The 13663-nt window shown below is 40.3% G+C and overlaps 1 protein-coding gene across 2 annotated transcripts; it reads right to left on the reverse strand.

Annotated features, from left to right (window-relative positions):
* Window positions 1–1783: 1783 nt before the first annotated feature.
* Window positions 1784–9455, reverse strand: LOC143847824 (histidine--tRNA ligase, cytoplasmic-like). 2 transcript variants are annotated; one of them, XM_077356603.1, is made up of 3 exons: window positions 7893–9455; window positions 2709–3140; window positions 1784–2613 (listed from the first exon to the last, which is right to left on the reverse strand). In XM_077356603.1, exons 1-3 carry the CDS (start codon window positions 9369–9371, stop codon window positions 2020–2022), a joined length of 2505 nt encoding a protein of 834 aa, XP_077212718.1. In that variant the 5' UTR covers window positions 9372–9455; the 3' UTR covers window positions 1784–2019. The 2 variants fall into 2 exon arrangements, with proteins under 2 accessions (XP_077212718.1, XP_077212717.1); XM_077356602.1 differs by having other exon boundaries at window positions 2709–3143; window positions 7893–9454.
* Between the last annotated feature and the right edge of the window lie 4208 nt (window positions 9456–13663).

Consider the following 13663-nt stretch of genomic DNA (forward strand, 5'->3'; position numbering starts at 1 on the left):
GAGATGGCTCCTGTAGGCAAATAAGTGAAATAGGTCAACTTATTTTAGTCTAGGTCCTTTTAATATCACACAGACAACACTTGTCCTTTCTGTGTCCATTTATGTCCTAAAATAAGGTTCCCTGTGTTCACTATTCATGTGGGCCCCACATGCTACTATTCATGTGGGCCCCATCATGTCACTATTTATGTGGGCCCTGCATGTCACTATTTATGTGGGCCCCATCATGTCACTATTTATGTGGGCCCCGCATGTTATCATTTCACCATAAGTTGATAAAGTTTACTTTACAGTTACTATGCTAGCATTTCACCGTTAAGTATATAGGTGGTAGAACCAACCATTACTTTATCCATATAGGTGGTAAAACCAACCATTACTTCAAATAAAATATAGGTAGGTGGTAGAACCAACCATGAAAGAGATCATTAAATAATTTAGGTGGTAGAACCAACCATTGAAAGAGATCATTAAATAATTTAGGTGGTAGAACCAACCATGAAAGAGAGACTATTATAAAAGACTTACTTGGTAGTGGATTTTCTTTTTCCTTCTTCTCTCTCTCTCTTCCTCTTTCTCTTTCTTCTCTTCTCTTCCTCTCTCTCTCTCTCTTCTCTTCTCTTCTCTTCTCTTCTCTTCTCCTTTTCTTCTCCTCCTCCTCCTCTATTTATAGACATTTTTTTGCATAGTACTTTTTGCATAGTAAAGACTATTTACTATTTTAAATTATTATTTCTGTCGGTCAATAGTATTTTTGCATAGTACTTTTGCATAGTAAAAACTATTTACTATTTTAAATTATTATTTTCGTCGGTTAACAGTATTTTGCATAGTTAATAATATTTTTTTATTATTAATTTTGTCGGTCAATAGTATTTTTGCATTTTTTTATTATTATTTTCGTCGGTGCGATGATATTTTCGTTTCCACTAGGGATGGGTCCCGCTGGTGGTAGGACCCGCTGGTCGTGGGGCCCGCTTGTGTGGGACCTACTTGTGTGAGACCTACTTGTGTGGGGCCCGCTGATGTGGGGCCCGCTGATGTGGGACCTGCGGGTGTGGGGCCCGCTGATGTGGGACCTACTGATGGTGGGACTCGTTTGTAAATAGTACTCGGTGGGTCCTACTGTGAATAATACTTTTAAATAGTGTATCTCAATAGTGAACTTGCATAGTATTTCTGCATAGTAATCTCGCATAGTGACTATTGTGAATAGTGACTATTGGAAATTTTTAACATATATATATCTATTCCGTTTTTGTTGACATCTGGGGCGGTGGCTTAGTGGTAGGAAGCCGTTCAATCTTAGCTTAGACTTGGGTTCGAATCGTGTACGCCCCATTATGCCAGATGTCCTCATGCCCGATTAACTTGGGGAAAATGAGTAATGGCCGATGATTACCCACCTATGAGGCCATTTTTATATTTATATATATATATTTTTTTACCGGTTCTTACAGCTAACATGGTATTCTTAAAACTGCCTCCCATAATTTGCTTTTATCCTAGCCATGCGTAGTGTGATATAACTTGTTCGACATGCAGACATGAATCTATATGATATGATTTCCTTTTCAAAAAAATGGATCTATATGATTGGGAAAAAAAAATTTGTTACCATCAACATGTGGTAATGCCACATTATCGAGATTACGTTATAAATAAGCAAACTAGGTCAACAATCATAACCTATTTCATTCAATTGGAAATGTAATAAACTAATATTTAAAAGTTTGAATAACAATCTTTTTCAAAAAAAAAAAAGTTTGAATAACAATAAAAGTCAACAATCATAACCTATTTCATTCAATTGGAAATGTAATAAACTAATATTTAAAAATTTGAATAACAATAATCCAGACTATTATAAAAGAAGTTGAAAACATATCAACAATGTCTAGACTGAAACCAAATATGTACATAAGTAGGAATGTCGAAATAACAGTAATCCAATGCCATCGTCAAATATCCACCAAACAAAGATGTGGCAATGACCAACAACACTCCACCCAAACGTCACTATCCAAATCGTGTTATATTCCGATTGAGGTAGTTCTTCCTTCGTCCAATGTCATACACCATAAATATTCGAGCTTGATCAGGGTGAAGACTGAGATACTCAAAGACTGAGTCAAGGAAATCAGTGTCAAAACCATCCACCTCCTGGACAGATGCAAAGAGCGTTGAACTATCAATTATTGTATGTGGTCGCCTATTGATAGCAGCTGCCATCTCACTGATGCTGTTGGCGACCTTCTCCATGGTTTCTAAATATGCATCATTAAGCCGCTTCCTTTGTGGTGTTGAAGTACCACCCTTGCTACCCTCTGGCATCGGAGACGATGTAGTCGGAACCTCGGTGCTAGATGTCGGACTCTGGTCATTAGATAGCAACTCGTTGTTACCTTCTAGGTCATCCTGCCTAAGGTTCTCATTGGAGGGTGTGCATGGGGAAGAGCTATCCCCATTGTCAGACTCCCTAGGAGTAGGAACTCTAGCATCCTTGTTGCTTCTAGTTCGTTGTCCATTCGTGTGGTCTTCCCCAAAAACATCATGCATAACCTCATACAACTCATGTCGCTGGGTAAGAAATCTCTTCGATTCTGGGTGAGCCTATAACAAAGATGAGGAGAAAAATATAAGTCAATGTCAACTCATAATCATTTGTCATCACTAAGTGATGCATGCAAATTGTACCTAGTACTTACTATAATGTAGGTGTCAGAGACTTCTTTGGAGACTGAAATACTCTTTGTTACACTGTCCCAGCCAAACCCACTTTCGCCCAACAAGTTATTGAGACTCTTATATGATGCTTTTAGGGTCTTCACTCGATTCTTGATGTGGTCCTTCGTGAGGTGCAATCCAAAATGCTGGTTAACCTCATGAGCCGTTGCATTATATGCAACATCCTTGAAGCCATTTGGGATTTTATTGCCCTCACTGATTTGATGTAATAGGCTCTTTATCAATATCTTGTCCATTTCACCGTTCCAGAAGAAGTTCTTCCTTCTCTTCGTTTGATCATCTAACGCATCCATCCTTCTCTTCCTTTGATCACCTAACACATCCGCCCTTCTCTTCCTTTGATCATCTAACGCATCCACCATTCTCTTCCTTTGATCATCTAACGCATCCATCTCCTAACCGATGCCACAATTCAAAATCATCGTAATTAATAAAAGAACAAGTATAATTAAAATATATGGCCGCATACAAAGAACAAGCAAAAACTGAGCATAACCAGCATAAACATCTCAACTTCAAATACCGAGCATTGTTGCTTTCACTATCCATCTTTAACAGTATTTAATCGACTCTCTAGGTCTAAAATAAATGAGACGTAGGCCAGTGATGAGTGATCTATTCTCCATCACATGTGTCCACAGTCATAATAATTATAAGAAAAAATTATGCAAAGCAGCAGCACTACAATTCTTTCTTACATGTCAACATCTCCCCTACTTGGGTCATGATCGTTACAACGTGTCACCAAATGAATCCACAAAAAAACCCAAAACTTAATTTATAACATAAATGAGATAGAAAAAAAAACTAAAATAAGAGAGACAGACAGACAGACAGACTGTTTAGAAGTTGTTTCTTTCCTTATCTAAAGGAAGAAATTTCTCTATTTACGGACCTATAGTAGCCTACATATGCAAAAATAAAATAAAATAAAACTAAGTAAAAACATGAGAAACTAATTTGGTTACTTTTTATGATCTAATCTAATCTGTTATTTATATTGTTCTGAAATTGTATCCTTCTCCTGCACGGTGTTATTAATTAAACACATTAATTTTTATTTTTATTTTTGGAATGGTTTCATTACACATTAATTTGCTCATAAAATAATGAAATATCAATATTTTGGATAGATATACCACTCGGATGGTTTTTGTTGTTTCTACTGTTGATTTACATCACAATCATACAAGAGCTTTGAAATCCACATATAACCATGCAGAACTTTGCAGGAGGTGCAGTGAGATTTATCTTCTTTTTTCTGAACAATTGATTGCATTAATAAGAAAAGGAGGTAAAGCCTCTAGAAAGATACTACAACTTAGGCATCTCATGTCAAATCCTCATGACAAAACGTGATACACAAAAATTGGCCAAATAATCAGCAAAGGAGTTTCCTTCTTGATGAATATGGGCAAAGGCGCACTCCAATAGACCTGAGTAAATCAAACATCACTCTAAATAGCAGTCTAAATCTCCACAAAAATCGATAAATGAGGAATACAGCCATCTGAAGTAGGGAAAATGTGATATCATCGTTGTATGAAATCGTGTGGCATACTACTGAGATTCTACCCACAAGGGTAGCAGCAATGGAGTCGTTGGATCTAGCTACATCATTAGTTATAATTACGAAACCATTCAAATCCTAATATATACCAGAGGTGGGAAGTTTATACTAAAAAGTAGGAAGTCAAATATATATATATATATATATATATATAGAGAGAGAGAGAGAGAGGAAAGTGTTGGTGAGCTTAAGCGCCCAATCACATGGGGGCCCACTTTGTTAGGATGATCCAAAGCATTCATTTGAAAGGCCCTTACAAAGATGGGGGGTGTACCAAAAATCAGCTCCATAGGATCATCCTAACCCATCCATTTGTGGAGGTCAAAATGGACAGACATTGTTTGTCCACAAATCTGCCCATTTTTGTCCTCCACAAATGGAGGGGTTAGGATGATCCTATGGAGCTGATTTTTGGTACACACCCTATCTATGATAGAGCCATGCAAATGAATGGTTTGGATCACCACAGAAAATGTGGGACCCATGTGATTGGGGCGCTTAAGCTCACCATAAGTTTGGTGAGCTTATATATATATATATATATGAGGAAAGTGTTGGTGCGCTCAAGCGCACCTAAGCTTATATGCGCTCGAGTACCCGATCATATGGGTCCCACATTTTTTGTGGTGATCCAAACCATTCATTTGCAAGGCCCTGTACCAAAAATCAGGTCCATTGAGTTATCCTAACCCCTCCAAAAGTGGAGGGCAAAAATGGGCAGATTTGTGGACAAACAGTGTCTGTCCATTTTGACCTCCACAAATGGATGGGTTAGGATGATCCTATGGAGCTGATTTTTGGTACACACCCCATCTATCTAAGGGTCTTTCAAATGAATGCTTTGGATCATCCTAACAAAGTGGGCCCACATGAGTTTTGGGCACTCGAGCGCACCAACACTCTCTCTCTCTCTCTCTCTCTCTCTCTCTCTCTCTCTCTCTCTCTCTCTCTCTCTCTCTCTCTCTCTCTATATATATATATATATATATATATATATATATATATATATATATATATCTACTAGTAAAAAACCCCGTGCGATGCACGGGCTGACAAAGAACTGTACGGACCACATCATAGGTTGATCCAAACCGTCCATGTGATGGAACATAACATAAATAGGTTGTGCCCCAAAAATCATTTCCATAGGCTGATCCTAGCCCTCCAATCTATAGAGGTTTCCATAATATGTTGTTCCTCTTAAATCAGATGGTTAAGATCACCTTATAGATTTTTTATTAAAAAAGCATAAAGGAGGGGGTAAGATTGAAATTATGTGGCTTTATAGGTTGATCCAAACCGTCCATGTGATGGAACACAACATCAATCGGTTGTGCCCGTAAAATCATTTCCATAGGTTGATCCTAGCCCTCCAATCGATATAGGCTGATCCTAGCCCTCCAATCGATAGAGGTTTCCATAATTGTTGTTCCTCTTCAGGTGCCCGGAATCCATCAATATTTTGCAAGTGTCCTGGATGAGTAATATAAAGTAGTTTGTCCGTCATTGTCATATGTCTTTACCTCTTCTTGGTAGTTTTTTTTTCGTAATTGTCATAGACAGGTACCCTGTGTCGGTACTTTTCGTATGTAGATTACGATTTTACCCTCACATAGATAGTATGTACAGATATGTGGGGAGGGCAAAAAAGGGTAAAAATCATCCACATTGACGTGTTAAATGGAGAATAATTCTCCCTTTTCTCTTCCGCTATATAGTATTAGATATATATAGACACACACACACACATATGAGGAAAGTGTTCCTGAGCTATAGCCCAAAAACACATGTGGCCGCACATTTTTTGGGGGATCCAAAGCATTCATTTGGAAGGCCCTTCCACAGATAGGGTGTGTACCAAAAATCAGCCCTATAGGATCATCCTATCCCAATCAAAGGTGGAGGGGAAAATGAACAAACAATGTGTGTCCATGTTTCTGCCCATTTTTTTCCTCCACAGATGCAGGGTTAGGATGATCCTGTAGGGCAGATTTTTGGTACACACCCTATCCGTGGAAGGGCCTTCCAACTGAATGCTTTGGATCCCCCCAAAAATGTGGGGCCACATGTGTTTTTGAGCTATAGCTCAAATAAGCTTATCTGAGCTTTAGCTCAGGAACACTTTCCTCATATATATATATATATAGAGAGAGAGAGAGAGGAATAAGAGTGTGCGGTCGAGGGCCTAAACACATGGGTCCCACACTTTTTGTAGTGATCAAAACCATTCATTTGCAAGGCCCCATCATAGATAGGGTGTGTACAACTCCAAAAGTGGAGGGCAAAAATGGGCAGATTTGTGGCAAACGGTGTCTGTCCATTTTGCCCTCCACTTTTGGATGGGTTAGGATGATCCTATGGAGCTGATTTTTTGTACACACCCTATCTATGATGGGGTCTTGCAAATGAATGCTTTGGGCCATCCTAACAATGTGGGCCCACATGAGTTTTTGGCCCTCGTTGGTCCGGTCGAGCGCACACTCTTATTCCTCATATATATATATATATATATATATATATATATATATGAGGAAACTGTTGGTGAGCTTAAGCGCCCCAATCACATGGGGGGCCACTTTGTTAGGTGATCCAAAGCATTCATTTTAAAGTCCCTTACATGGATCTGTCCATTTTTGTCCTCCACAAATGGAGGGGTTAGGATGATCCTATGGAGCTGATTTTTTGTACACCCCCTATCTATCATAAGGCCTTTAAAATGAATGCTTTGGATCACCTAACAAAGTGGGCCCCCATGTGATTGGGGAGCTTAAGCGCACCATAGGTTTGGTGCGCTTAAGCTCACCAACAGTTCTCTCTCTCTCTCTCTCTCTCTCTCTCTCTCTCTCTCTATATATATATATATATATATAGAGAGAGAGAGAGAGAGGTTAGAAATAAGAAAGTTGATGCATCAAAGTGATTGGCTTTCATGCCTACTTCTGATTCACTAGTTTGGAGAATTATCATGAACCATATAGTGACCTGGTTTACCCTAATTTGGTATGTGATGTCGTTGAGCTACCTAGGAAGCTCAAGTTTGGGTTCATAATGCGAGGGTAAATACCCTGAACAATACATAAACCCTTCTCATTCTTCAAAGAGGAAGATGTGATGAAGGTCATGAAAAGTCCCTTGGAGGATAGATTGGAAGCTCTTAGTCACTGGTATCCAATTATGAAGACCGGTGCTAAAAGAAGTTGTATCCATTTTTATTGGATCACCTTTGCCAGGGCTCATTCTTTGAGGTGCTGAGGTTTGATGAGAATCATGAGGAATCCCTTAGTTGGGTCATGCAAAAGCGAAGGTGGGTCTGTATGTAAATGGGGATTGGGGGTGGGGTGGGGTGAGGGATGGAGATAATAGAGAAGTCTTGGCTTCCCTTGCGAAAGAGGACTCTTCGAGTAAGAGACACTTACAGAATCAATGGCGGTGAATCTGTCCCAATTTTTCATTGTATAGTTTTCTCATCTTTAAATAATACCATCTTATTATCACTAAAAAATAATAAATAAAGTGCATGAAGAATAACAAATCAATATAACTTTCTTTTTTTGATACGGTAAGTAGCTTTTACCTTAGGAATTTTGGGGAGCCTTCTGACTTCATTGCTTTCCACAATCTCTTTCACCTTCTTCAACAATGTATCAAAATCTGGGTCCTTAGGATCAAAAAACAACGAAAGCTCTCGTGCCCACTCAACCAAAACTGTCAAACTGCACTGGCTCCGAAACTTGGCTTTGAAAAGTTGCATTATGACAGCAGTTCCCTTTCCTAAAACTCTCTTCTTCTTCCTCTCACTCTTCCTCTCCACATTCACATTACCTCCATTCACCTCAACATTCGACGACGCACTCACCATAGAACTTTCATTTGATTCAACCACCTCAAGTGAAAACAAGGCCAACGCCGCCTCCCAAGCTAGTATCACTCTCAATCTAACCAACAAATCATAAATCTCATGCAAAAGTAGAACAAAATCTGATTCCAAAGCAGCCTTTGCTGAAATCGACTGAACCCTATATCCCAACCATTCCAAACTAGGGCAACTATTCTCAAACAACTCAGCTACCTGAGACCGCAGACCACCATCATCAATTCCTTCCAGTGTCAATTTCGCGCGAACCAAACTACACTCCCCCACAGACTGTAAAGACATTGCGAGAGGCAAAACCGTCCCCACCAACGCCTTCCCCTTACCTAAACTACTCCCACAACCCATTTTCCTACCCTTAACAATAGAATTCAACTCAACCCTCATTCGCGAATGTACCGCCCTCGCAGCTCCCCTAAGACTCCCATGAATTGTCGGTATGTCCGAAAACGCATACGAATTGACACACCCTACAAACTTTGATCCAAATAACAAATCCTTCATGTCACTAGCAACATCAGTTTCATCCTTCACAGAGAAACCCTCACCAGATACAGGCAAATCAAACGCACCCACATCAGCCTTCACGGCCTCGCACGATAAGGCGGCAACAGCATCTACAACAGTGGCCAAAGCCAATGAAGAACAATCTAGAAGAGCGCAAATTCCAAGAAAAGCAGATAGAGAATTGTCAATTACACTCATTTCCTCAACAGTAACCCCAACGTCCTCGACTTTCTTACCATTTAAACTGCAAATGGATTGGAGTAATGGAAATGTAGAACTGAAATCTAGGGTTTCTGGTTGAAACCCTAGATTTAGGGTTTGTTGGATTAGGAGAGGGAGAACGGGGCGGATACCGGAATCGGAGGAGGCGAGGAGGAGCTTGTTTAGGAGGACGATTAGAGAAGCTCTGGATTCTTCTAGGGTTAGGAATTTCGAAGTAGAAATAGGATTTTGTGTGTTTGAGGGAGGTGGAATGGGAATGGGAATCGAAGGAGGAGAGTTATCAAGGGTTTTGGGGGCTTTCTTGGAATGAGATTGATGAGAAAGTTTGTCGAGGATGGAGGAATCGATAGAGACCTTACAGAAAGGAGCGTTGTTGGCTATTGCATAGACTGAGGCTGAATAGAGTGAAGAGCCTTTCCCGCCAACTGTTACTACTGACGAAGACGAAGCCATTGTTGCGTTTGTGTGTGAGGCCGCGGAAGGTAGAACTGCAGAAGGAGAAACCCTCACTCTCTTTTTAATCAGTCATCTGGAGCGAAAATAAAGTAGAGAAATGGGTGGAGACTACCAAAACAGAAGGGTGGTAAAATTTTGAGTGAAAATTATAGCGGGTCCCCAATTTTTCAAAAAGATAAAAATTTAAAAAAAAATTAAAATAAAAAAGGGAAATGACATCACCACTGCCGTGTTTGATGATCACACTCCTCACTTTATTAAATTTAATAAAAAAAGTACGGTATGGCCCGCACCATAGGATGATCCAAGCTGTCCATTAGATGGGCCAACTCCTCTATAGTCAGCCAACGGAAATGATTTGTGGGGCACAAACTATTTAGGCTGTGGCCCATCTAATGAAGGGTTTGGATCATCCTATGGTGCGAGCCATACCGTACTTTATAATAATGCGAGGAGTGTCGTCAGCAAAATACAGTAGTGGTGATATCATTTCCCAAAAAAAAAGGGGATTCCGTGAAATTATGGAAAATAATATTGCATGGTCTACTAGGTTTGCTAGCAAAAAATTTCTATTTTGGATCAAACTTTCATGAAAAAATTCATTTCTCACGAAAAATTCCCAAAAAAAAAAAATCTCCACGGGCAAATAGGCCCTTAATTCTCATAAGGAGAGATTTTATTGAGCCAGTGTTTCCGGCACCAACGAATGAATGTTTAGATCATCCAAATAGGCAGGGGCCAATTATACTCTCTCTTTTCTTCTGCTCGTGCATTTCCATGAAAATATGAGAGACTATATGGTGCCCGATTGGGTAAGTGTTGCGTTATGGGTGCCGCTAGAGTGGAAGGAGAGGGTAGAACATATCAGGCAAGTAGTATTGATTTGGATACTAGTCAATATTAGCTTAGTCTTCATTTAGTTATTTATATTCTTTATCACTGGATATTTCCATATCTTTATATGCTTTTCTCTAATTGTTTTATATAATCACGTGTTATTGTTAATGGAAATCAACGAATAAATTATTTTAAAATTTATGTCTTTTTGTACAAAAGAGAATTGATCTTTCCCTCGAAGTGGATTGAGAGGCCAATCTCCCCCCTTAGAAGATCGGTCACATTACGAACCAATTCGAGTTCGTAACAGTATGCTCATTTAAAGGGAAGCCGCCCTTGATACTTGATTCAACAGCAGCCCCCTTCTTCATCTTTTTAAGGGCTGCTGTTGGATCAAGTATTGTGGGTGGTGTCTCTTGCCTCCTGCACGAGCATGCCCGATCGGGCACCATGTAAAAACTATGAAAATACATGCTTCTTATATGAAATTTCTCTTATACGATGGATGCATGTATTTTTTTTACAGCGATAGTGTTAACAGGCAAAAGCACAAGTGTGGCGATTTTTCAATGCTCAAAACCACTTATTTCCGTGAGAATAGAGTTACGGTGGTTTTGCTTCATGGCCCATCCATAGTAGGGTGAAGTAAATGGTCTGCATCATTGGGTTGTTAGGATAACCTTAACTGTTTGCGTGGCTTGGGCAAAGATCAGTGGATGAGATCCATGTGGGTCAAGTTCATTTGGATCATGCATACTATATGAGCTATATCGAATGAGTGAAAATTCTATCCCAAATATTGTGTCTTTGCACACCGGAGAGGATGGACCCTTCACTCGAAGTGGCTTGAGAGGATGATCTACCCTTCTAAGTAGATAAGCCTTATAGGGAATTGATTTGGGTTCATAATAATTGGCATCAAAGCAGCATCATCCAAACTAGGGGTGGTTATTCGGTTATAACCGAACCAAAATGCCGTTAACTATACTGGCCTATGCACTGCGGTACGTCGTGTGGTTAGACCATTATCTAGGTCTTCCATGAGTTTGTGTCATGGTGGTTTTGGCTACCCTTGTGAGATGTAAGTCTTGCGAATAAATTCATGGGGCATACTTGGTTCTTGGATGACCAAGCCTTCGAGTTTGGCGGATTGGGATGTGGTGCAATGCATCATTTCTTGGCGGGCTTCGACCATCCAACTGGTCCATCAATATGACGACATGAGCGCCTAAGGCTTTGGGCCTGGTGGAGCAAGGCGTGGACGATGGACTTGGCCTCACTTCCAGACTGTCGGAGTTGCCTTGCAGGACTTCAGTCCCACGGATTGGTTCGTGGCATAGGTTTGTGCCTTTAGTTGATGGGTCAAACGGCTTAGTAGATTGGTGTGTGGCACCGTCGTGCCTCGCATTTGATGGACTTTGGACGATGGACTTGGCCTCACTTCCAGACTGTCGGAGTTGCCTTGCAGGACTTCAGTCCCACGGATTGGTTCGTGGCATAGGTTTGTGCCTTTAGTTGATGGGTCAAACGGCTTAGTAGATTGGTGTGTGGCACCGTTGTGCCTCGCATTTGATGGACTTTGCACTTGGCTCCAGGGCCCAGTGTTTGGTGTACTTGTGATACAAGTTGATAACGAGGGTGGGTTCAAAATTGGGCACAAACAAGGCCGAGTTTAATAGCTTGATGAAAGACTTGACAGTCATGACCAAGTATCTAGAAGTGCTTGACAAGAACTAAGCTTAGTAGCACATTGAACAACTCAGAAATTATTAGCACAGGCAGGGCATCAAGAAGTTTTAGGCGTGTAGGGCCTCGCATGGGCAAAGGCCGACCTTGGCAAATGCGTATGTTGGGGAGCTGCACGGGCTTGTCCACGCAAAAAAAGAGACGGTCCGTGACACTTGGCGCACATAAGAGGATTGACCCTTCCCACAAGTGGGCTGTGAGGTTAATCTACCCCGCATATCTTGCTGGAAGCCAGTCCCAATCTGGTTTCCTAATAATTGATATAGAGTATCACAATTCAAGTTAATGTAGAAGCAAATCGGAGGAACAATTGATCATTGTGAGGTGACAACAAGGGGGATCAAAAAGCTTTTAGCTTCACTAAATGACAGTTGCATTACCATTTTGCTCAAATTGGTCAACACCATTAGAAGTTCCGCACCCATAGCCATCCGCGCGTCAACATCTCAATCATTCTCACAAAATACAATGACAGAGCTTCGATGAACGATACGATGAGAACATTTTGAAAAATTAGACTTGTCTCAACCCCCGATGATGATATACGAAATGACGCCTTGTAGCAAAACGAATCGAAGACGAAAGAAAGGGAGAAGAGAAGGGCGGAGAGGAAATGTTAAGAAAGTCTTTGCACGAGATATCCTCAAAGCCGGAGTCAAGATGATTCTGGGATCGCTGCATGAGCTTATGAATTAGGTGTCCATTGCGACATTGAGGTAGATCTTAACCAATAAAAAGGCTTATACGTAGTAGAATGTTATGCTCCAGTGAGTCCCGCTCGGGGAAATACAATACTTTAGATTTTTGTACCTTGTGAATTATGCTCACTGTTTGTTTGGAATGGGTGGGAGTCTTAGGGCATGTTTGGCTATCATGACTTTTTTCCCTAAAATATTACCCAATGGTGAGCGACGGTGGGAGAGTAATAGGGGAGAGGGACTGAGTGAGGAGAGGGCAAGAAAAAACCCGAAAAAACCAGGAAACAAAAGCTCTCTTTAATTACAATCCTATTTTTCCTGATTTTTTATCCATTTCCCACTCTCAATTCCTCTTTCACCACTCAGGTCCCGTTCGTTTGGGATTATGACAACTGTTGGTGAGCCCCCATCCCAATTATTGGACTCAAATTACATTCATTTTGAGTTCAATAATTAGTTTGAGGGCTCACCATCGGTTATCATAATCCCAAACGAACATGGCCTTAGAAGTGTATAGATTGACTTGGGTATGAGTTATACATAAAGTGGTCAAGTGACTAGCTGGTGGTCTTCATTCTGGTATGCAACTTGTAAATCACATTTTTGAAGGGAAATGATATCAGCACTTCAATGTTTTGATATCCACGCTCTCATTGCTTGTCTTTTAGTATTTGATGGGCCTTAGAAGTGTATAGATTGACTTGGGTATGAGTTATACATAAAGTGGTCAAGTGACTAGCTGGTGGTCTTCATTCTGGTATGCAACTTGTAAATCACATTTTTTTAAGGGAAATGATATCAGCACTTCAATGTTTTGTTTTGATATCCACGCTTTTATTGTTTGTCTTTTAGTATTTAATGGGCTTGTAAGAGTTTTGTCTTGACAGCCTTTTAAATACTAAAAGACAAGCGAGCAGAGCGTGATATCAAAAGATGGGAGTGTTGATATCATTTCCCTTTTTTTCAAAGGAACAACAAAGATTTATTCCGAAACTCTGTGTCCCTGAC

This window comes from Tasmannia lanceolata, unplaced genomic scaffold (assembly GCF_043159265.1).
Source record: "Tasmannia lanceolata isolate RefF3 unplaced genomic scaffold, GAP_Taslan_0.1 ptg000016l, whole genome shotgun sequence".
In the NCBI taxonomy this organism is placed as follows: Eukaryota; Viridiplantae; Streptophyta; class Magnoliopsida; order Canellales; family Winteraceae; genus Tasmannia; species Tasmannia lanceolata.

Coding starts and splice junctions, on each gene's coding strand:
- LOC143847824 (XM_077356602.1), bottom strand. CDS start 9,371: ATGGCTTCGTCTTCGTCAGTAGTAACAGTTGGCGGGAAAGGCTCTTCA. Junction 3,144..7,892: donor GGCTCCCCAAAATTCCTAAG/GTAAAAGCTACT, acceptor GGCATCGGTTAG/GAGATGGATGCGTTAGATGA. Junction 2,614..2,708: donor TCTCTGACACCTACATTATA/GTAAGTACTAGG, acceptor TCTTTGTTATAG/GCTCACCCAGAATCGAAGAG.